The sequence below is a fragment of the Artibeus jamaicensis genome, unplaced genomic scaffold (genome assembly GCF_021234435.1).
Source record: "Artibeus jamaicensis isolate MK-2021 breed Jamaican fruit bat unplaced genomic scaffold, CSHL_Jam_final scaffold_916, whole genome shotgun sequence".
Classification (NCBI taxonomy): Eukaryota; Metazoa; Chordata; class Mammalia; order Chiroptera; family Phyllostomidae; genus Artibeus; species Artibeus jamaicensis.
The window spans coordinates 22,710,980-22,736,017 of NW_026522059.1; the positions used below are offsets into that span (position 1 = coordinate 22,710,980).

Below are 25,038 nucleotides of genomic sequence, written 5' to 3' on the forward strand. Positions count from 1 at the left end.
AAAGGCACCTTGGGATCTTTGATCGCTAGGATGAAACGAGGCACAGGCTTTGAAGCAGACAGGTCTGGGTTCAAACCTCAGATATGAATAGCTTTAGGAAGTTATATTTCATTGTACTCAGCTCTAAAAGGAGACTAAGTGAGAGCTATCTTGAGGGCTGTTGAGGTTTAAATAAGAACACACCTGTAATGTTCCTAGCACAATTTGTGCACATATTTTATGCTTCTATAAATGGTAGGACCATATTTTAAGGTCAAGAAAAACATAACGCTGAACACATGATCAGATCTAGTAATTTCCACTCTGGCACTTGGAGAAGAAAGTGAGTGAGCACATCACTGTCCTGGACCAGCAGAGATGTCCCTGTGCTATGATGAAATTGGAGCCCTCGGGGTTTAAAAAAAGAACACTGTCAGGGGGAAGGCGCCACATCTTGGCGAGACATGCTTAACATACTTTCATCATCACCAAACTCTCTTCCTGCCCCACACCCTGCTTCTATTTAAGTCCGAGGCAGTCCCCGGGTCCCCAGTCATTTTAGCCGGTGCCCAGGCCATCAGCGCAGAAGAGAAGGGTAGCATGGTTGCGGGGGACAAAGAGAGACAGGAGGGGCCGGCCAAGAGAGCCCTCCAGAAGATCCACAGAGCCACCCTGGTGATCAGCTTGGCCCGAGGTTGGCAGCAGTGGGCAAATGAGAACAGCACCAGGCAGGCCCAGGAGCCTGCAGGCTGGCTGCCGGGTAGGACTCAGGACTCAACCCAAGATCCTAAACCAGTGACACACCCCGCTCCCAACCAGAAAGTTTGGAGTGCCCCAAAGTCTCCTTCCCTAAAGCCAGAGGGGCATGGAGATGGACAGAGCTCAGAGGAAGCCACTGAGGTCTCTCACATCAAAAGGAAAGAGGTGACCAAAACAGTTGTCAGCAAAGCTTATGAGAGAGGAAGAGACGTGAGTGACCTCAGCCACAGATATGAGAAGGACGGTGGCATGCCAGAACCTGGGCAGCCAGAGGATGACATTGACCGGATTCTCCACAGCCACGGCTCCCCAACACGGCGGAGAAAATGCTCCAACCTGGTGTCTGAGCTGACCAAAGGCTGGAAGGCGATGGAGCAGGATGAGCCCAAGGGGAGGAGTGACAGCATAGACACGGAGGACAGCGGCTACGGCGGCGAGACTGAGGACAGGCCCGAAGAGGAGGATGGGGAGCAGGTGGCCAGAATCAGACGCCCCTTACCTTCCCAGTAAGTGCATTTGTCCCGCAGCTGCTTGTACGACTGTCGAGCCCCAGCCAGCAGGGAACCCAGAGAGCAGGGAAGCACCTCCAGCGGCAGTGAGAACCTCAGAGCCTGGGCCAGCAGGCAGGTCCTGTGGGAAGGCGTGCCCCGAGCTAAAAGGGCAGTGCCCGGCTCAGGCAAGGGCCTTTGGGTGAGGGCCTGCATCATTCTGTGTGAACTGAACACTCAAGTTTTAGCCTCAACAAAAATGAAGCTACCAGACAGGGGTGGTGAGTGCTTTGGGTAAAATTTTAAAATCACTTGACTAATGAGTAGCAAATTGGCTTATTCCTCTGCTGCAGAGAAGTCTTGCTGGTAGATCGATTGGAGATACCTTGCCTTTGTCCCAAATCAGTTTAAGTTACATCAGGAGCCTCATCTACCCAAGCAGCATCCATGGAACACGGATCTCTATGTCCCTGTAACCAGGTGGGAGGCTGCTAACTAACTTGAGAGCAAGCTCTGAAGTCAGACAGACCCGAGTTCCAATGCCAGCTCTACCCTGACTGTAGATAACAATCCTATGTTGTGTACTTGGAAGTTGCTAAGAGTAGGGCTTCAGTGTTCTTGCCACACACACATCTGATTATTTTTCTCAGCCCTTGTCCTGCTTTGTAAAACGAAGGCAACAGCAATCTTTGGGGACAAACTATTGTATTGAGAGAAGTAGATGAGGACGAGGCTGCCAAACACTTAGCAGTGCCCACCACGTATGCTCGGCATGTGAAAGTTATTGTTATTCATATGGAGTCTATTATTTAGCACCTTTTCAAACTTCCAGAAAAAATTTGTCATTTGTAAACAAAGAGAAATGCTATTAAAGCTAGGTAATTAAAGTACCACAATCCTTAAATGTTCAGATGTTAAGCGCACACACACACACACACACACACACACACACACAGACTCAAACCACCACATTTATTCAGACAAGAAACACATGCTTTCTTGCAAGACACGAACTCCACTTCCAGAGTAGAAAGTCAGGACATCTCACTCCACAACCACAGGGTATGAAAATGGGGGCAAAGTCTCTGATGTGATGGGTTCCTCCAAACAGACTCCCTGTGGGAAGTTAGATGTGGGTGTTTTTCAAATTTTATGAAACAACCAAAAGGTAAAGAACAGAACCGGTTACCTAATTTGACAAAGACCTGCCTTACAGTGGGTGACTTTACAGGTGCTATGAAAAAATCCAAACTACTATTTTTGCAAACTTTCAAGGAAAATGAAATGGCACAACTAGATAATTTTAACAATCTCTCTAGCATTTAGTGTGCACTATGGGTATTTGCATGCTTTTCCCTTTTAATGCTTATAACCCTATGAAGTGGGTATCATCCTCTTTCAGAAGGAGCGCACTGAAGCTCAGAGGGGAAGTTTCCCTGGCAGGTTAGTGACAAAGCTGAGACGGGCCTGTTTCCAAATGCAAGGGTGCGGACTCATGCAGTGCCTTCAGGATGTGTTCGGAGATTTGGGTTCTACTTACATTAATACAGGAATTCACAGTCAGAAATAACCCTACTACCAGAAATACGGACCCAGTCTAAATTCTGGCCTTGTGGATTAAAGTGTATGAGTGTGTATGTGTGTGCATGCACACGTGAACGTGAGTGCTAGAAAGAGAGTAATCGAGCCCCACAGAATGAAGACAGATTGGCACAGTGACGACCGTCCTGTCAACACATCTGCACTGGCCAGAGGTAGGGAGCTGACAGCTGGGACCGGTCTCCAGCGCACGTACTCTTCTCTGTATGTCTCAGCACGCTTTACGTGTGTTTTCACAGTCCTCACAACATTCTCACGAAGGGCACCATGACCACTGTCCACACTTGATAGATGAGAACATGTGACAAAGGACTATTGGGGAATGTCTGTAAGACCGCACCACCCACGGGATTCAAACCCAGGCATTCTGGCTCCAGAGCCTACCCTCTGGACCGTGACTCTGAACTCTCACCTGGAAGTGGGGGCTTGCATTCAGTACCTTTCTCATGGTTCCAGAAAGCAGGCAAGTGCAAGGCATGGGCACCTTCTCAGTGTGATGGGAAGCAGCTTAAGCTTTGAATGAGAGAGAGAGATCTGAGTCCTGGTTATGTTGGCAAATCCTAAGTCTCTTTGACCTCATCTAAAAAATAGATGTGATAGTTACAGTTATTTTTATAGTAATTATGTAAGGCAATGGATTCAGAGGAGCTATTTAATAAGTTATATTCATTACAATTGCAGGGGCCCAGCCCTGGTGATCCCAGCCACTCAAGGCACTAGGAGCCTGGTCTCAGGCTTGGCGGCGGGAAGTGAGCATTAGGTCTCTCTTCCTTTTTTGGTTCCTTTCCCTCAGTCTCTCAGGACACAGGGTCCCGGAATGCCGTGAGCAGCAGCCGCAGCTCTGAATGTCAGCTGTGATCCTAGCTGCGCTCAGAAAGCTTCAGCTGAACCTGATGGGACTCTCAAATACTGCTTGAGAAATGTACATGGCATTATTGAGTGAGCCTACAGGAAAGGGATTTTCACTTATTTTTAATCAAACACCATTCTTTTCCCACATCCACCAATGGAGAGAAAAAGATGAATCATGAACATTTAAGAAGAGAGAGTTTTATTGGTAGTTAAGGTAGTAGAAACAAACAGGTCAGGTTTGGAAAAACAGAGATTCCATGGATTTGCTAACTGGGGTTCTACTCTGAAGGCAGTTTGTATGTTACATTTCATTTTTAAAATATTTAGTCTTTTGATTGTATAGCCATGACTTCAGTCAGTGTAGCTCCTTTAGACAAAGGAAACTGGATCCCACTCACATACACAAAGAGTGAGGCACTCAAGGGTCAACCACCCACCTACCCTCTTCTCCAAGTTTTATTCAGTGAAAATAACAGGAGTTGAGAATGATGGTGTCATTTTATGGCCAAGGGAACAGGCACACAGACACTGAGAAACATGTCTCAATAACAGAGCTAGTAAGTGATGATGTTGGGAAGGCCAGTGCCAGAGCTTGTGTTCTTAGCTGTGCTGCTCAACTGCTTCAGTAGAGAACAGACTTAAGGAGTAAAATAGAGAATAAAATAGAGACCACAGTGTCAGTTTAATTAATGGGATCCCAGTAACCCCCAAAGTGTAGGGGTCTGGGACACACTTTTGCTTTTATTCTTAACAAAGTCCTTCAATATACAGGGGTGGGACTTCCGGCCAAGATGGAGGCATAGGTAGACACACTGTTCCCCCTCGCACAACCAGAATAAGGACAACAAAAATTTAGAAACAAAATAACAGCTAGAACTGACAAAAAAATTAAACTGTATGGAAGTCAGACAACCAAGGAGATAACATAGACACATTCATCCAGACCGTGGGGAGCGGGAGGAGTGGGAAAGCCGGACAGAGAGAGAACAAAAAGTGGTGGCACCAGGCACACAAGGCACTCAGGGCACACAAGATGGCAGCGGGTGGACCCTAGGCATGCAGGCGGCAGCTGGCAGACCCTGGGTGAGGGGTGGCAATGGGCAGACCCAGTGAGGCAGCGATTGTGAAGTCGAGCACTGTGCACAACATGGTTGATTGGGAGGTCCCACATTCATGCACAGATAAACCAGGTGAAATTGGGGAGTGAGACAGACCGTGCTACCCAGGGCCCCAGTGCATAGAAATAAAGCCTCAAAACATGGATTGCAAACACCTCTAGGGGTTAAGGCGCAGGGAGAGACTTCCAGCCTCACAGGAGAGTTCGTTGGGGAGACCCACAGGGTCCTAGAATGTACTCAAGCCCACCCACCTGGGAATCAGCATCAGAAAGGCCCAGTTTGCTTGGGGGAAGTGGCAGAGGGGACTAAGATCTGACAGAGAGCTGAGCAAGCCCCACTGTTTCCTCTCGGACCCACCCCCACATATAGTGTCACAATCCAGCAACGTAGTTGCCCCACCCTGGTGAACACCTAAGGCTCTGCCCCTCATACAAAACAGGTGCGACAAGACAAAAAAAAAATGGCCCAAATGGAAGAACAGATCAAAGCTCTAGAGCAAATTACAACTAAGCGATGAAGAGATAGCCAATCTATCAGATGCACAGTTCAAGCATTGGTGATCAGGATGCTCACAGAACTGGTCAATTTTAGTGGCAAATTAGATGAAAAAATAAAGGCTAGGCTAAGTGAAATGAAGGGAAATGCACAGGCAACCAACAGTTATGAGAAGAAAGCTGGGACTCCAATCAATGGAGTGGACCAGAAGAAAGAAAGAAACAACCAAACAGAAGAGAATGAAGAAACAAGAATTCAAAAAAATGAGGAGAGGCTTAGGAACCTCCAGGACAACTTTAAATGTTCCAACATCTGAAATATAGGGGTACCAGAAAGGAATAAGAAAGAGCAACAAGTGGAAAAGTTATTTGAATAAATAATAAAGGAGAACTTCCCAATATGGCAAAGGAAATAGACTTCCAGGAAATCCAGGAAGCTCAGAGAGTCCCAAAGAAGTTGGACCCAAGAAGGAACACACCAAGGCACATCATACTTACATTAGCCAAGATTAAAATGAAGGAGAGAATTCTAGAAGCAGCAAGAGATAAGGAGACAGTCACCTACAAAGAAGTTCCTATCAGACTGTCGGCCGATTTCTCAAGAGTCCTTACAGGCAAAAGAAGGGGCTGGAAAGAAGTATTCCAAGTCATGAAATCCAAAGACCTACATCCAAGATTGCTCTATCCAGCAAAGCTTTCATTTAGAATGGAAGGGCAGATAAAGTGCTTCTCAGATAAGATCAAGTTAAAAAAGTTCATCATCACCAAGCCCTTATAGGAAATGTTAAAGGGACTTATCCAAGAAAGAGAAGATAAAAAATATGAACAGTGAAAGGACAGCAAACTCACAGGTGTTAACAACCACACCTGAAACAAAAGCTAACTAAGCAGACAACTACATCAAGAGCGGAGCCACAGAAATGGAGATCACATGGAGGGTTAGCAACAGGGGAGTGGGAGGAGAGAGGGGGAAAGGTACAGAGAATAAGTAGCATAGACAGTGGGGAGAAAATAGACAGGGGAAGGGCAAGATTAGTGTGGGAAATGTAGAAGCTGAAGAACTTATGACACATGGACATGAATTAAAGTGGGGAATGTGGGTGGGAGGGGGTGTGCAGGGTGGAGGGGAATGAAGGGGGGAAAATGGAACAACTGTAATGGCATAGTCAATAAAATATATTTTAAAATATACAGGGGTGGGCAAAAAAGTAGGTTTATGAAGAGCTCTGTCCAAAGTGTGCTGCGTGTAGCTAGGAGACTCCCACCCAGACTGTGTACATAGTGAAGGCCGGCAACTGCAGCACTTACTCGATTGCACCCAAATGCCCTGGGCCACCGTGACATTGTTTTCAGTTAATACAGCTATTTTAATAATCATAACCTGCCCGTCTTTTTCCATCTGAACTGTATACCTACTTCCATCCACCTCTGGATACTAAAGGACTTTGCTATAAACAAAGGCCAAAGTGTGGCTTTCTACTACTCACTCTCAATCCTAGAGTTTGGGGCCCTTTCCACTGACTGAGGACGGTTTCCAACCTGCAAGGAGAATCACAGGCCTGGCCCTCAAACCTGGTTGATAACAGATGAGCAAAATTATTGATCAGAGATATTGACCCGGCCATTTGAATGCAGTCACCCTGCTCCTCATAAATGAGACCCTGTGGATGTCATGCTCTCATGACGTCAAACTGGCCACTCTTCCTGTGGAAAAGAGCAAGAAAACCAATGCGCAGAAAACAAATTCTCCCCAGGACACAGTTGAGAGGCTGGAAAGGAGGGCTCTGCTTTGTGGACAGAGAAATGGTCCCAGGCCATGAAGGGACATTCTCCCTTTGCCGGAGAGGCTCCAGGTGGGATGGCCACATGCAGCTCCGAGACTCAGGCCCTGGACCCTTTGAAGCTGGTGATCCAGATGAATTTATTGGAGATAATGTTTGTAGTGCCAATGAACTTGGTTAGGTTTAAAATACATCTTCCAGAACTTTTGTTTTCTTTTCACATTTTCTAATTTACCCACATAACGATTGCTCCAAATTGATAAAATGAGATACACTGGTTCCCATATTCTCTGCATATAACTGAAGAGCCACGTCACATAAGGCAGCAACGTCGAACTGATGTCACTTTGAAAGTTGAGAGATATGGAATAAAGTTGAGAATTTATTTCAGTGAATGAAACTAGACTTTCCAAGACAGAATGTTTATGTCTAGTGTGATTAGTTAGTTGCATTGCACATACGGGACAGCGGGAATGTTTACTGATGAGCTATAAGAAAATTTGTTTTGATAATGAAACTAAAAAGGCGAGTCAGGACTAAATATTACTATCCCAAAGTACAGATATGATGTTAAATATTACTTTGTCTTCTATAAGTTTATATTAGATTACCTTCCTAAAACTCAATCTAAACTATTACATACATTTTTACTTGTAAAAAAAAACAGGATAAGAAAAATAGGGATTTTTAAGTTGACTGACCAAGAAGATATTTAGGATATAAGGCTTTTAAATCCTGATTTCAAATAGATATTTTCAGACTTTTTAAAAATAGGAAATACAAAAACGATATAGAACATTTGTAAGAGAGAGAAAATTGAATACTCATGGTGTATGTCCTCCTAGGACTTTTCTTCATAACACTTTTTTTAACATAGTTCTTACTTACAGAACCAATTTTTTGTTTTCCTTCTCTTCTATTTGGCAATATAGCACATGCATATTAAGATTCAAAAGGTGTTTCTTTTAGAAGATAAATGTTTTTCTTTTTCATAGACTTAGAACCTCACCATCCCCAGCCCTTATTCCAAATGACAGTTTCAACACTCAGGGAATCTAGTTCTTAATTAAAATTAGAAACTACAAATCTGGTATGACCTTTGGGTTCTGCAGGGACGGCCTGGGGCTATTTATTGAAGGATTGCCACAGATCCAAGGGGATAAGGTGTTTGCTCTCCTTCGATAATGAGGTGAAGCTGCCCGGGAGTCTGGGCAGCTGAACAAGGACAGTCTGTGGAGGGGGAGGTGATGGTGAGGACCAGCATGGCAGAGAAATCCGTTTCACTTCAGTGTGATGCAACTCCTAGCACTGTCCCATATGTGTGCGTATATATATCTTTTTAAACGTGTAATGATTATGTATAATTTTTGTATGCTGCTTCTTCCCGATTAACTTTGTCATGTCCTTTTGGTCCACGTGGCTACACAGAAGGGTAGTGTTATCTGTAGCAGTGTAGTCCTAGTTTGCTCTCTCTAGTTACAGGCTAGGGCTTTTGGAAACACAAAGCCTGGGAACTAGTGAAAGTGTGCCCTCTAGTGGATGTCATTCCTCCTCCTTTGAAAACGATGCTAACTACAAATGCGAAGGCCCCCCTATCCAAGTCTATTAGCTTCCTGCACTGGGATGACCAGATTTCAGGAAGTGAGTTCAGACGGTGAGGAATACCTACATCTGTCTGACCTGTTCCTGGGTTTTCATTAGCGAATGGTGAGTTTTGGTGGGAGGGGCTACTTAGTTCAGGCACGCCCCTCCTGTAGGCAGTTTTAGCACTGCTCTCCGCCCCCAAGCCCACTGCTTGCAGACATGGGGCCATTTGCTGTTGGGGAGGAGGAACCGTGGGTCATGCGTGAGGATGAGGAATACAGAGCTCTGACTCTGAGAGAGTCCAACAGATCATGTTTACTTGTGAAGGCAAAGAAATCTAGAGAAAAAGTCTAGATCAGAGATACAGAATGACAGGGAAGTGTTTCAAAGGCACACTGTGGCCATTTCAAAATTAGGCCTTCATCCTCATTACACTATTGGTCTACACTTCCCAGTGCTATCTTTTTAATAATACATACATTCTAAATTGCAAGGATACACACACAGTTGACACGCAACTCACCCACATACTGAGTGGCACCATGAAACTCAGATCGACTTGAGTGTCAGTTGTTTGAATGCCGCCTCTGCGGCTGGTTTAGGGCAGTATTTTGTAGTGATACATGGGCTCCGGGGCCAGCTTAACACTGATAGAGCTGGGTTCAGATCCCAGCTCTATCACTTAAGTTTTGTGACTTTAGTTACTTAACCCCTCTGGCCTCAAGTTTCCTCCTCATCTGTGAAATGAGCACACTAATACCTGTGTCATAGAATGCTTGTGGGGCTATTAGTATAAAGTATTTAGAAGAATGCCAGCACATAATATTCAATAAATGTTACTACAGCCAGCAAATGTCTCCTATCTATGCAATTTGCTACTTTAAAATTTGTGGCTCTGGCTGGTGTAGCTCAGTGGATTGAGCGCTGGCCTGCGAACCACACGATCATGGTTCAATTCCCAGTCAGGGCACATGCCTGGGTTGCAGGCCGGTTCCCTGCAGGCCAGTTCCCAGCAGGGGACACACGAAAAGCAACCATACATTGATGTTTCTCTCCCTCTCTCCTTCCCTTCCCCTCTAAAGATAAACAAATAAAATCTTTAAAAAATTCTGTGGTACATCACTGATGCTAGTATAGATATGCCCTTATTAACAATCCATACATGAGAATCTACATGTAAATATTACAGTGTGCTGGTGGTATAAGCCTTTTTCAGGGGAAATAGCTGGTTTCTGAAGATCTACAGAAAGTGGACCCCCTTAATACAGTCCTGATTCCAGTTCTAAAATGTTAACATGAAATTTAAGACGCATGCATTTGCATTGTGTGTAAGGAAATGTTTTTCCCCTAAAATAGTTTAATATTATTATCATATAGTGCTTGAAACCTTCCTTCATCCAGAGAAAATAATCTAAGACATACAATAAACTAAAGACGATGGTGGCACTGTGTATTTTTCTTCTTTCATTTCTATTTCCATTGTGTTTACATTCCCTTGATGATGAGAAAAGTAGAGACTTACATTAAAATGCGTAAGTGCAGAAGTACAATGAGAAAGTACCAGTTGTGTGTTTAAATATCAGTATCTTGATTCTTCACTGTCTCTCTCTCCTTGAGGGCAAACCGATTTATGGAGAAACTCAACTGCAAGGCCCAACGGCAACACAGCCAAGTGCACAGCCTGAAAGGGAGATGGCAACAGTGGGCCGATGAACACATACAGTCCCAGAAGCTCAACCCTTTCAGTGAAGAATTCGATTATCAGCTGGCCATGTCCACCCGCCTACACAAGGGAGATGAAGGCTATGGCCGTCCCAAGGAGGGAACCAAGACTGCCGAAAGGGCCAAGCGAGCTGAGGAGCACATCTACAGAGAAATTATGGACATGTGCTTCATTATCCGCACGATGGCGCGCCACAGACGGGATGGAAAGATCCAGGTTACTTTCGGAGATCTCTTTGACAGATACGTCCGTATTTCAGATAAAGTAGTGGGCATCCTCATGCGTGCCAGAAAACACGGACTGGTTGACTTTGAAGGAGAGATGTTATGGCAAGGCCGCGATGACCACGTTCTGATTACTCTACTTGAGTGAACCTTCAACCACAAAAGCCATACTTGATCCACTAATGTCTTAATGCTAAATGCTAATTTAGTCAAAATCAAAATGCAAACTGCTCTGTAATAAGTTCATAAATATTAAATAATTTTTCCATGAATGACTTTTTGGCACACTATTTCTGAGGATACTGGAAGATTTTGATAGAGTATACATAAACATTTGGAATTCCACTTACCCATCCGGGGGAGAGACCAAAGGGGTCTCTCACACCACCATTCCTGTGACGTCACTCTCAGCACTTAACCTTTTAGGGAAAATTATGTGGGTATTCACTGCAGAAATTATTGCAGATCTCTAATGAAATAATTATTATATCTAAGAAAGCTGACTATAGGTGAGTATCAGGAGAATTACTATGATGTCAATTTTCAAGGAAAAAAGAATTCCATTAAGTTTGGCAAAACTAAAATTTTCTAAGAAGCTTGACTCTGTACTATTATTTTAATTATAGCACAACTTACAAAGTAGGCACACTAATCACTAAGTTTTTAAATAAGGTAATGAAATTACTCAAATATCTTTGTGGGCTTATAATTTAATGTTTCTGAAGTTATTTGTGTTTCTGTGTAATTTGTGCAAATCACATAAAAACAGACATTACTGGTGGTCTTAGAACTGACAGAGAAAGCAGGTATGTTCTGCTTCACTGTGAAAGCAAAGCAGAGGGGAGAGTTCAAATTTAGCTGCCTTTGTAGAACTTCTTGCAGAAGTTTGTGTCAAAACCATACGTACTAAGTCATGCTGCTTACATTTATGTCATTATACAGGGTCCAGCAGAAGTAACACCTGGAGTTGGTTGGTAGGGTAATAATATGGGTGTAAATTGTTTTAATTTGAACATTTCAGCTAAAATGTCATATGGTGTGATTGAGTGTGATCCTGTTACATTACAGAATTACATACTTATGCTTTTTGTAATAAAAAGGGGTATTATTTGTGCTGGATCCTGTATAATGAAATAGAAATACAGAAAATTCTACAATAAAGTGGAATGTTCATGTATAAGAACCCGATAGAATCACTGGTAAATTAGAAACAGATTTGAGACATTTTCATTTTCTTTACCCTCTTAACAAACTTTATAAATAATCTAAAATTATGAAAGAATAATATTAGTTTTGCCAAAATGAAAAACGTGTAGTTTAATATGATGCCAAAGATAAATTTCACACTAATCTGCTATTTGTCATTTTTCCTCAATTAGATTTAATGTGCCTTATATCACTCTAAACACAAACTGAGTAAAATGTGAGATTACAATTTTTACTGAATTCAATAAAAATGACTAAATTATATATAGCATTTTTGGTGTTAAAGACAAAAATTAATGATCTGTACATCAAATGATCATACCTCAAAAATAACAGACATTCATAATTGTTAGGTGGTAGGTTTAATATAAAATATTGATTAAGCTACTATAGAAATTATTTTTGTTTCATGTATGATTCTTTCAAACTTAAATTCTAATAATTTTTTAAAGGTTTGTACATGTTTTCATAATAAACTACCTATTAATGACCAATATTAAGCAGAATTTCATGTAAGATGTATACTTCTATTACAACCATGAACCTATGTCAAAATTTTAAGGTATGGTACAAGAATAAAAGATATTTTCTTGTATTTCCTGTTTCTGTGTTTGGACTATTTTTACTACTTCATTGGAATACGACAAAATTAGAGTACAAGTTGGGTTACTTCTAGTTATCAGTGGAATATTCAAACCAAGGTTTCAAGTTTCCTCATATTCAAACAATATCAGTTTTTGTAGGCACTTAAAGACTTCAAAGTTCAATTTGACTGAATTTGAGGAAGGCGTTAAAAAGTTTCAGAGAGCTTCCATTAACAAACACTTCTGACTAAGGTGCGGCTGTGAAGTCAGAAAGCTAGCCTCTGTAGCGGAAAGTGACTGATATGTGACATCTTTATCCTAAAAATTCTATGGTAGGAAAATCCAGTTGAAAACTTAGGGCTTCTGTTGGTTGCTTTTCACCTTTAATGATATCTTTTAATAAAAAGCTCTTAAAATTATACTGTAGCATATTATTTTCTCCTTTATAGTTAGTGCTTTTGTGTTCCATTTAAGAAATGTGCATCCTAAGATCATATTCTACATTTTAAAATGAACAGCAGCACTGCTTTACCTTTCACATTTAGATCTACAATCTTTTTTTGTATGTGATGCGAGATAGGTCAAGATAGATTCATTTATTTTAAAAAAAATCACTTCATTTCTGGACTCTATTTTGATTCGTTCTTTGTATACATTTTGACCAATACCACATCTTTTTACTCAGCTTTTAAATAGATTATGATATCTGGGTTTAAGACCACAGCCTCGTTCTTCAATGTTGTCTTAGCTATTCTTTACTTTTACATTTCCTTACAAATTATAAAACCAGCTTTATTTCCACAAAAATAAACCTGAGATTTTCACTGCCAATACAAATTGATTTTGGAGATCTGGAATCTTTCAATAGTTTTTCCAATCACAGATATATTTCCTTCTTTCTTATGGGTTTTCTTTGTTAAATACTCAGTATTTTCAATGGGATTACAAATGGTAGTATTTTAAACTTCATTTTGTAACTGTTGTTTGTACATTAAAAGTGAAAGTGTTAATGCTCTAAAAAATATCAAACTTGTATTTAGTGACATTGAAAAATGAGTTAATTCCAACGGTTTTGAGTTTTTTGGAATTTTTCTATGTCTACAATCATGTTATATACAAATGACATTTAAAATTCTTCCTTCCTAATTCTTACATCTTTTTCTTGTTTTATTGCATTGGTTGTGACTTCCAGAACAATGTTGAAGAGAAGTGGTGATAACAATTATCATTATCAGTTTTTTAAAAATCTCTGGGAAGAAACTTTCAGAAACTGTTAAAGATAATTCTTTCAGTACATTTTTAGAAAAGATTAAGATCCTTTCTTTCCTACTTAGCAAAGGGTTCTTGATAATAAACAGGCATTGAAATTTATCAAATGCTTTGCTTTTATAGAGATCATCTTAATTTTTTATATTATAGTTAACATACAGTGTTATGTTCATTTCAGGAGTACAACATAGTGATTAGACATTTATGCAACTTACAAACTTATCGCCCTGGTAAATCTACTACCCAGCTGACACCTTAACTGGCCATTTGCATAGCTTAATCCCTTCCCCCTTTTCACTTAACATTCTTCCCATTTGGCAACCATCAGTTTATTCTCTGTATCTATGAGTTTGCTCACTTACTTTTAGATCCCACATGTAAGTGAATTTTTCTCTGACTTATTTCATTTGATGTTATATACTCTAGGCCCATCCATCCATGTTGCCACAAATGTCAAGATTTCATTCATTCTTATTTATGGTTTAGTAATGTCCCATTGTATAGATATATGAGGTCTGGAAAAGGTCCAGCCATTGTCAATATAATGAGAATGTTCTGCATGACACTGATGTAACCTAGCAGCCAAGGAGAGTAGACTGGAATGCGCATGAGTGAACAATGACTTCACTATACTAGTAACTGGGGGCAGTAGATGCTGTTCAATGAGTGTGTGCACTATGTGGCTGTCATATTCAAAATGACTGAACAAGAACAGAAATGAATCTGCATCAAATTTTGCGTTAAGCTTGAACATTCCTCTGTGGAAACTATTCCGATGATTCAGAAGGTGGCAGCTAAGGCCATATGGTCACTGGCAGCTTCAACATGACAATGCTCACACTCTTGCATTACATCTTGTGCAGTTTTTTTGTGAAACATTGTATCACCCAGGTGACTCAGCCCCTCTACAGCCCAGATTTGATGCCCTGCAACTCCTGGCTTTTCCCAAAACTCAACTCACCTTTGAAAGGGGAATTTCAGACCACTCATGAAATTCAGGAAAATAGAGCAAGGCAGCTGATGGCGATTGGAAGAACTGTGTGAGGTCCCAAGGTACCTTCTTTGAAGGGGACTCAGGTGTCAATGCCTCATGTACAATGTTTCTTGTATCTTCTTCAGTAAATGTTTCTATTTTTCATATTACTTGGCTGGATACCTTCTGGATAGACTTTGTATATATCATTTCTTCATCCATTGATCTATCACTGGACACTTAGATTGCATCCATATATTGGCTATTATGAATAATTCCGCAATAAACATAGGGAGGCATGTGTTTTTTCAAATTAGTGTTTTGGGTTTCTTCAGATAACTACCCAATTTCTGGATCCTTTGTTAGTATTGCCACTCAGCTTTTTTTCCCCCTTCATTCTCCTTGTCATGAATTATCTTTCCATCCCTTTACTTTCAGTCTGTGAGTGTCTTTGTGATCTGAAGTGGGCAGCATAATACGTTTTCTTATCCATTCAGTCACTTCATGTAACTTGATTGGAGCATTTAATCCATTTACATTTAAAGTAATTATTAACAGGTCTGAGACTGTTCTGGAATTTTATTATTTTTTTGTAAGGATTATAAAGTTATGGTGTTAAGTCATGCTGGCCTTAAAATAAATGATCAGAAGTTCTCCCTTTTCTCAGTACCTTGGAAGAGTTTATCTAAGACGAATACCTTTTGTTTTTGGCTTAAAAAGTACATAAAAGTATCACCCAAAGGGACCAACCAGCCATATGGGCCTTTTTTTCTTTTGTGGGAAAGCTTTTTAAAATAGATTCATTTTCTGGAATATGTTCTGTTGGGTCAGGTTTAATAAATTGTTTTCCAAAATGGTTTTCTACTTCACCTGCATTGTCAAGTTTATTGATACAAAGTTTTGTTTATTTTTACAATATCCTATCTCTTTAAGGTCTACAGGCTCTGTAGCAATGTCTCCTTTTAAATTCTCAATTATGGTAATATTTTTCTTTATCTTGCTAGAGGTTTACAATTTTATTGTTCTCAGATTTTCTGTTTTGTATATTAGTTTTAAAATTACTGATTTCTGCTATCTTTATTTTATCTTACCTTCTATTTTCATTAGGTTTAATTGATTGTTCTTGTTCTTCTAGCTTTTTAAGATGGAAGCTTAGAGCCTTTGTTCTTTTGCTTGTCATTTAATATTTCTTGACCCTAAAAATCTATCTGAAGATTTTTCTCTTTTTACTCATTCTATAATCTCCAAAGGCATTGCATCCATAGGATATGGTTTCAACATCTACCTGTGTGTTGTTGATTAAATTTATTATCAGAATATGAAATCTTTCCCCAATCTATTCTACAAGTTTTCACGTCATAGTATAAACAAGCTCCAGAGCTAACCTAATTTTCCACCTGCTTTTTTCTCCCACTGATAAATAATATACTCAGTTTCTCAGCAAAAAAACCTGACAGCTATCCTTCACTCGTTTTGGCATCCAATAACCAAATCCTATTAATCCTATTTCCTTAATCTCTTTCCAATCCATGCCTCCTTCTTTAATCACTATTGTTAATACTCTTCTTCGGACCTCAACATTTTCCCTCGGGACCTCACAGCAGACTGGTCTGTTTCTAGTTTTCCTCTCTACAAATCTATTTTGCAGAAATCTTCACGAAGAGCAAATTTGACCATGTCATTCCTCCATTTAAATTATCTTAATTACTCCTATGAGAAAAAATAAATTTCTTGGTACTGCACACAACAGACCTCTTTATGACATTAGTCGTACCATGCTATGCACTCCCCATCAAAGAACACGTAATTTAAAAATATCAAATTACTTTCACTTTTTCCATGTCAGGTGCCCTCTTACTCTTCCACTTTTTAAACTGGTGCTCCCTCTACTTAAATGCATCCTTCCATCACCACCACCACCATGATCACTAGGAACATTTTTTATACCTAATCAAAACCTCTTAGCTATGAAAATAAATTGTCAATAAAGCCAAACTCAAATTTGTATTTATGTATTTAATTTTATTTGGTATACACCACTATGAACTTATTTTAATTTAAATCCAATACAGGATTTGTTTTTCATGATTAGTCAACTCCACAAAGACAATAATACTGCTGTGGAAGACCAAAGGCGGGAGGGGGTAACCCAATATATTTATTTACAATTCCCTATTTGTAAACATTTAATCTATATACTGTTACTAGGTTATAACGAGAGCTTTACATAGACAAGAAAAATGATGTCCTGCATTTCTATTCACATTCAGCAATAGCATATTACATAGAACATCAGATTTTCTTTTCCATTAGCCTTATGCTTTCTTGAGATAATTATCTAAATTTTCAAAAGATCTAAATATATTTTAGTTCTATACAACTAAAACTACATGAGCCAATATATTTGGCTTACAGTTTCATTTTTAGAATAATTTAAAGTGCTATAAGCAACCTGGCAATCAACACTTTCTATAAGAACAAAACTACCTTTAAACATTAATTTACAAGATAATATACAATGTTTATCTGGAATAGCTGAAATTTCAGCACAAAGTCACTGTCACATGTATAACAGCAGGATTTTGTTTGCATAACATGAAGCTTTGAAATTAACTGATGAATTATTGCCATAATGGCTTATTACTGGTTTCCTACAAAAGAGGATAAGAACTACTAGTATATTCTATCGTTTTTTTTTTCCCTTGAGGTCACTTGACAGTAAGTTTGCATATTCAACAAGTCTACTACTGAATTACAATATTGTCTACTATAATCATTGCCCTTTTATAACAGCAAATGCTAATGGTAACTAATAACATATGCCACTCAAAAAAAAAACCCCACAAGTTTCTTGTCCTTTTGAACAGGAACCTACATTCTGGGAGTTGGTGTGCAATAAGGCTAAAACAAGAGAACTATAAAACAGTATACCTGACACAAATGTTGAAGAAATATGCATCTGTTTCATAGTTTTTTGTACTTATAATGCCCTGCTACACTACAAATATATAAGTAGAATATTTTCTTGCTTGAGATATTAAACCCAGTAGGATCATCAAGTTCTCATTCTCCTTTGTCACTTTGTAACTATTTATCAGTTAATTCAGTGGTGAAAGCTTATGCCCAAACCTGCGGGTCATGTGCACTACAGTCTGTTTCAACCAGAAATTTCCTCATATTTCATTTTTATTAAAATGAAATTGAGAGTACCTGCAAAATTAATAAAGAGAACACAGTGTGAATGAAAACTAGAACTCAGTGATCCATGAGTACACATCATTTTGGCATGTGTTGTGTCCTTGAGAATGGTTAAGTTGAGCATGTTCGTAATTCACCTGGGCCAAACCCATAAACTAGCAGTATCTAGTGTTCATTCCCTCAATGCCCCAATTAGACCAATCTAGTAAAACAATCAATACGTTGTCAAAAATAATAAACCAAAAGAGGTCCAACAGAAGAGCACCATCCGTTTAGGAGACTGAGATAACATGGACTGTAGATGAAGTGGTCACTACAATCAAAATGTTGCCAAAATTCTGACGAAACCAAGCTTTTATACTGCATGGACCCACGCCATGGTCTAAACTGAAATGAAACCTAACTTTGGGACAGAAATGTGATTTAAAAAATAAATTTCAAATTATAACTGCAATAAATAGGGATATGGACTAATTTTAAAGCACAAGTAACATGTTACATTGTATTGCTTCTTGAACTTTCCAAACAATGCTTGTCCATGTCAGGTTTGGGCCATTATCCTGCTAAGACAGAGAGCATTATATTTATTCAAAAGCCCAGATTTCAATGTCCTGGATAAAGAAATCTTCCTTCTTAGAAAGCGTATGATTCCCAAATGTTTTACAAGAATGGCTTCTTCCATGGTAGAGATCTCCATCAAGCCAAAGGGCAAATTCTCCCCTGCAACACATATAAGAGTTTTAACAATCGTCTCTTAATACTTATGCCCTGAGTTGTAAAATAATAATTGCAGAGGCTGTAAAATAACTTAAACAAGACATTTCAATATCCAACAACTCTAAAATCACAATTTTCAAATCCTTCTCTATTGTTTTCCACATCGGCACAAGGTAATTTTGTTTTGTTCATGTCCCATTATAAAATCACTTACTATACAGATCAAAGACTAAGATGAAAGCTCTGATAAAACTTCATATGGAATTAACTTGTGAGACAAGTGCTGCTCTGTCACTCTGCCTGATATTGTGGGGTTCCTCTTTAACTCCAGGGTTTTAATGCACAGGGTGGGGCAAAAGTAGGTTTATAGTTGGTCACATGGAAAAGAATACAATAATTAATAATAATAAATCACACAATATAAACTCTGTTTCATGTACTCACAACTGTAAACCTACTTTTCTGAATGGCATATTTATAACCTTCCCTGTATATCATTTTATAACAAGTTGACCAAAAATGAGTGATGAAAAAGCAGATTTTATAGGGTATCGGTGATGTATAATTTGGGTAATATTTAAAACAGAAAAACCATAATGCCTGACCTGGTTAGGCAGTTTGCAACATGACTTAATTGTTAGGAAAAAGCAAACAACAAAAAACTCAACCAGACTAAGACCTTGCAGCACAAAGTTCGGAAGAGCTTAAAGAAACATGCCAGCCCCGAAGACCATGTGGAGTGAGACTACTGCCTCCTCTGGCTTAATAAACAGTGAGAAATACAAGGTGGGGCAAAAGTAGGTTCACATATGTGACTACCCAAACATAATTTATTCTGTATTATTATTTATTAATTACTGGCCCTGACTGGCATGGCTCAGCTGGTTGAACACCCTCTGCAAAGCAGAAGATCACCAGTTCCACCCTGGGCAGTGCACGTGCCTGGGTTGTGGCCAGGTCGTGGGTTGGGGCACATGCGAGAGGCAGCCGATCAATGTTTCTCTCCTGCATCAATGTTTCTGTCCCTCTCCTTTCTCCCCTTTCCCCTCTCTCTAAACATAAATATACAAAAATATTTATTAGTTATTATATTATTTTTCATACAAACAACCACTGTAAACCTACATTTGCCCCACTTGATATTTAAGATGAGTTTCCGAGACATAAAATTTCGACATTCTCTAAAATAAAATGTGGGGTTCAATCTCCACTTCATGGCTGAGGAAACACTGGACGTGAGTTTGTGTAAGGTCCCACATGTAACACACTGAAGCTGGACTATGTATCATGTCTATTTGACTCCAAAGCCCACAATCAGTCTACCTCCATCATAATTTTGATTTCTTTGGGGCTCCTGTTTGGAATTCTGGACTATCAAGTGTCTGTAGCTCCCATTTTCTGAGCCTGTACTCTCTCTTTCTTTCTTTTCAAAATGCTCACTTGAAGATTTGCTTTTACTGATTTTTTTTTTTTTTTTGAGAGAGAAAAGCTGATCTGTTGCCTCCTGTAACATGCCCTGACCTATGAGGAACCCACAACCTATGCATGTGCCCTGAATGGGAATTGAACCGGCCACCTTTTGGTGCAAGGGATGATGCTCCAACCGACACATCTGCCCAGGGCTGTACTCTCTTTCTTCGAAGACAGTAAACCTGTCTTAATTTGTGAACAAATGAGCCAAAGTTTAGTTTAGTTTGCTGGAATCATGTTGTACAGTCAAAATCAAGTTCCAACAGATATCTACTGACATTATGTACGTTATTTTCAAAGACACAAGACACCCTTAACAGCCTGAAATTATAAGCCTTTTGCTTGTGATGCCTTCCTGGAGAGCTAACAAAATCCTGTGTGAGACCACCATTGTGGGTACGGCTGAATGACGGCTCCCTCTCCACCAACAGAAAGGTGTAATTGGAACATACAAACATATGCCGACTCCAACAACTAAAGATGACACAGTTTTTAGTTACCTGGTTATGTCCTCCAGAGAAGGCTTTAATAACTAACCATGTTTATTTTTTAATCAATGAAATCATGTTTTCCAAACTCCTATCAAAAGAATTTGCTAGACTCACTCAGAATAATTAATATTATTTCAGGCTAATAAGACTGTGTGGCCTGAATATCCTTAACTATGGAAAACAAATAATACTTTTATAAGTTTAGAAATTATTTGGAAAATTTTATGTCAGATCTTGAAGGAGAGAGAGAAATATCAAAGGAAGAGATGATGTTGGTTTGCTAAGCAAGCTACCTCCAAACACCATAAATGAAGTTGGGATACCAGAATAAGAAAATAAAGTTTCTCACAGATGCCAAAAGAATCAAATCAAGTTATTGAATAACTCATAGTGTTAAAAAGGAAACAAAAAGGAAAAAAAGCCCTGAAAACTTAGGGTGGGAGGCAGAGTCACTAAAAGTTTTTGCAAAAAAAAATTTCAATTTTTGCCTAAAATATTGGTCCAAATAATCTCTAGGGTAGAATAACATGAAAACTATTGGACCTTTTTAATACATTGAGAGAAATAATAAACCACTATGGTATTTCAAAATTGGATAAGTTCCACAGTATCAGTGTATTTCTATTTCAAAATAGGAGTACAGAGTCACTGTACTCTAATAATAGGAAAGGTTTTAACCAAAAAAGGAATCAACTAAGCAATATTATGAAAAGAATAAATAAATATTCTACCAATGGTTTTAAATACTTCACTTGAGCACCTTCTTAAAAATAAATTATACTTTCTTAGTCATAACATACAAATAAGGATTCTAATGTCAAAATTTTCCAAAGATAACTAATTTTAAAAATAACACAAATACATTTTTAAAGTTTCTTAAAAATCTTATGGTAAAATGTTCAAGAGACTTACCCTCCACCACCAAAAGCTAGGGAATCCATGTCTCCTTTGATAAAAAACATATTATCTCCTGTCCACTTAAAGACCTACATAAATAAATAAAAAAGCTTTAAATATGTAGACAAAAATGATCACTAAACAGAGTTAGTTCTCTTGAACCCCAAATAGTTAAAGCTCAGATGGACAGTAAGAGAAATAATAGCAAGAACAAAAAGTTTGAGCAGAAGGTTGTGGGGCTTTGAATTTCAGTGTCTGTGTGACTAAATTTAAAAGCACATGATCTAGTGCAATGTCATCCTCAATTCCAACTCCTCAGAACTTATTACCTCTTCACACATACTTCCCTCTTCTAACTATACAGGTATTAAGAATTGGATGGCTAATAAAAATAGTTGAAAATAACAGAAAATCAGTTTAAAACATGGATATGGATGCCATTAATATTTATTTTAATGTTAACTATAAATGTTAAAACATAAACATAAATTATGATATTTTGATATAGGGCCAAAGTCATTTCTTTGGGTATATATTTTGACCAATACCATCATTCTTATATAAGTTAACATATTCATGATTTCCAGTTTCAACTTCTTTAAAGAGCAGTGAGAACATGAAAATACTTGAAAAGTCCAAGGAGAAGACTTCTAGATGTCAATATCCCCAAAACATATTTTTAATCTTTCACAGGAGTTTTACCGAAACCTAATACAATAGCAATTTCTAGTATCTTACCCTTATCAAGTTTTTCCAAAGTATTCATTATAGTTTTTAATAAAATAAACCTTAACACTCACTTTTTCATAGTTATATAACATTTGATTAATTGTATTATCACATTTATCAGGTAGAAACAGCACAAAAAGTTTTGAGAATAAGGACAAATGAAGCCTAAAATTTCTGTATCAACTTCAAGTTTCTAGTTAGGTATATCAGCTGATGTGTTTTATTAAGGGAATGGAAAGCACTGGCTAATCTGGTGAGCCAGCTAATTACAAATTTGTTAAGAAAGTTTCTATTGTTATCAAATCCTTCCTATTTTACTTATTATAGAAACTGTTTCTAAAGACCACTTTTTTAAAACCAAATCTGTTGATTCCTTTCTAAAGATTCTAATTTCCTCTCTCAAAAAGGTGTGACACTCTGAACCTTAACATACCTGAGATGCTGGGGCTGCACTTAATGTTTCAAACAGGAATCACACCGTCACTAAAATTCATGTACACCTTTTCATTTTAGATCTGACTGGCATTGTATTTTGCCGTGTATAATGACTACACACTATGGGCAAAATAATCCCTTGTATAATGTGCACAAAAATATGGGTGTGCTTTATACACGGCAAATACAGTATTCAATTTAAGTTAGTCAGGCCACAATAAAGAAAAAACTGGGAAATAACTTTTGAATTAAACACAAATAATTTATTTTTTACGTTTTCAAGACATACACCATTAGGCTTATTAAGTCGTTAAAAATTTCTAGGAATTTCACAATGACGGTTCATAAACAGAACAGTAATAATGATGTATACACCTTTCTGAGCCCATGATGTTGTACATATAAGAGTTTCATTAAATTTTTATTTTTTAAAGATTTTATTTATCTATTTTTAGTAAGAGGGGAAGGGAGAGGGGGAAGGGAGGGAGAAAGAGAGGGAGAGAAACATCCATGTGTGAGAGAGATATCTGTTGCCTCTCACATAGCTCCTACTGGGGACCCAGCCTGCAACCCAGGCACGTGCCCTGACTGGGAATTCAACTGGCAACTCTCTGGTTCACAGGCTGGCATGCAATCCACTGAGCCACACAAGCCCGGGGCTCATTTAATTTTTAAACACCTATGTTCACTTTATGGCCCATATTCAACCCACAAAAAAACCCGAAGCTCAAAGTTATCAAAAAGGGTGCTGTTTTCTGTGAGTAAAAAGCAGAGATGAGAGTCAGATGCAAGTGCACGTGACTCCAAAGTGCACGTTCCTTTCATTACGCCATCTCATTATAACCTGAACACTGCAGTAACTGTCCTTACCTCAAACTCTGGACAGAATGTAAAAACAAAGGTCTCTCCAGTACCATAAAAGCCATCACTCACTTTAAATGGTTCAGATGCTAATGCACCAAAAACCTAAGGATTAAAAAAAAGGCACGTTCAATGATATGGCTATTAATTTGTTTCATTAAGCATTATCCAATTATACATGTTTAAGTAAAATGCAAAAATTAGAAATCCAGTATAGTTTTATCTATTTGTATTCAAAAAAGGAAACACGATCAGTTGCTATATAATTCATAGTAGTGTGAAGTACAAATCATGTCAGTTTCTTAATAGGAAAAAAACAGATTTTTCTTAGTTTTAAAACCTAAAAAGAGGCTTATTATAACAAACAGACAATCTTGAAAAATGGCCCCACACTTCAGGAGGACATACACGCACAATGCAGACCACACGCTGCTGCGAGAGTGGGGCCCTCAGGGAGGCAAAGCCCTGCAGCACAGGTAAAAATCTGAAAACACACTATCTTTCTCTTCATTAGCCGGTAAACTCCACGAGGGCAGCCCTTGGATCTGAGTCGTCTGGCCCTGTAAGACCGTGGTCTTACACAGTACCAGACACACACATACCCTAAAGCAGAATGGATGGGTAAAGAGACCTGGACAAGTTGTTTCAGCCCCCTGGGTCTAAGTTTCTACATCAGAAATGGAACGTAGAGCATTTGACAAATCATCTCTACAGTCATTGTCTTTCCTGATATTCTATTTTTATAGTCTCAATTTTAAAAATAGATTTTATTATTAAAAAGTATACATTTTATGTATACAGCATATGTGTATACATAAATCATAAATGGACAGCTCGATGTTGAATTACCAGAAAGTCCTATTTAATCTTAATCCAAGTAAGACAGAATAACAAACACCAGAAGCCTTCCCGCTGCCTCATCTGCATCACCTGCTACCCCCCGGCAAAGGAAGCCACTAGCCTGACAATACCATACATTTGTTTTTCCCATTCATGAACTTTCTATAAATAGAATCATAAGAAAATAACTCTTTAGTGCCTGATTTTTAACTCATATTATATTTGTGAGACTTATCTCTGCTAAGGCAAGTAACAGTAATTCATTTTTATTCCCTCAGATATCTTTTCTCGGTTGTATAACCTTGGGGAAGTTGATATACCTCTTTAAGTCATAGTTAACTTATCTTCAAAACAGTGTTGATAAAATATCAGCCTCGCAGGGCTTTGGTGATTAATTAAAATAATACACATAAAGTGATTAGATAAGTGTGCAATATAAGCACACTGAAGGTGATAGCAATAGTAGTAACTCTTTGTTTTTTAGATTAATATTGCTATCCAACCCTCATTACTCTCCAGTGTTGGTAATGACCTGAACTTACCATTTGAGGAACATACCAATGCTTCTCTTGCTCATCTGTTGTTTTGTTCTTGGTATCATCCTTACGCAATTATCTTTAACTTTAAAAACTCTATGCATGCTTTGAGACTGTCAATTTCCACCCTGTCTGTGAACCTCATTCTCATCTTTGCCAAAGAGATATGACAAACCTTACTCCGAGCACTTCTTTTGTCTTTTCTAGGTATTTGTTATTTGGCATATTTTT

General features: G+C 38.7%; 2 protein-coding genes across 13 annotated transcripts in view; one reads left to right on the forward strand and one right to left on the reverse strand.

The window, feature by feature from the left end:
* Positions 1 to 489: 489 nt before the first annotated feature.
* On the forward strand, positions 490 to 10,749 carry ABRA (actin binding Rho activating protein). The gene is made up of 2 exons (XM_037136178.2): positions 490 to 1,244; positions 10,272 to 10,749. The coding sequence occupies exons 1-2, from the start codon at positions 580 to 582 to the stop codon at positions 10,747 to 10,749; spliced, it is 1,143 nt and encodes a 380-aa protein (XP_036992073.2). The 5' UTR covers positions 490 to 579.
* Positions 10,750 to 16,625: 5,876 nt separating this feature from the next.
* OXR1 (oxidation resistance 1) overlaps positions 16,626 to 25,038 on the reverse strand; it is a 361,535-nt gene continuing 353,122 nt past the window's right edge. For 10 of the 12 annotated variants that reach the window (XM_053660815.1, XM_053660812.1, XM_053660813.1 and 7 more), the window contains 3 exons: positions 23,441 to 23,536; positions 21,422 to 21,495; positions 16,627 to 18,551 (listed from right to left, as the gene is read on the reverse strand). In XM_053660815.1, coding sequence (XP_053516790.1) covers positions 18,416 to 18,551; positions 21,422 to 21,495; positions 23,441 to 23,536 — 306 coding nt within the window. In that variant the 3' untranslated portion in view covers positions 16,627 to 18,415. Of the gene's footprint in view, positions 18,552 to 21,421; positions 21,496 to 23,440; positions 23,537 to 25,038 lie in introns of all 12 variants that reach the window. The other 2 variants (XM_053660817.1, XM_053660823.1) reach the window with 1 other exon arrangement.

Excerpts from the sequence above, each read along its gene's own strand:
- ABRA (XM_037136178.2), top strand. The coding sequence starts at position 580 with ATGGTTGCGGGGGACAAAGAGAGACAGGAGGGGCCGGCCAAGAGAGCC. Across the intron at positions 1,245-10,271 it reads AGACGCCCCTTACCTTCCCA|GGCAAACCGATTTATGGAGA; the intron begins GTAAGTGCATTT and ends TCTCTCCTTGAG.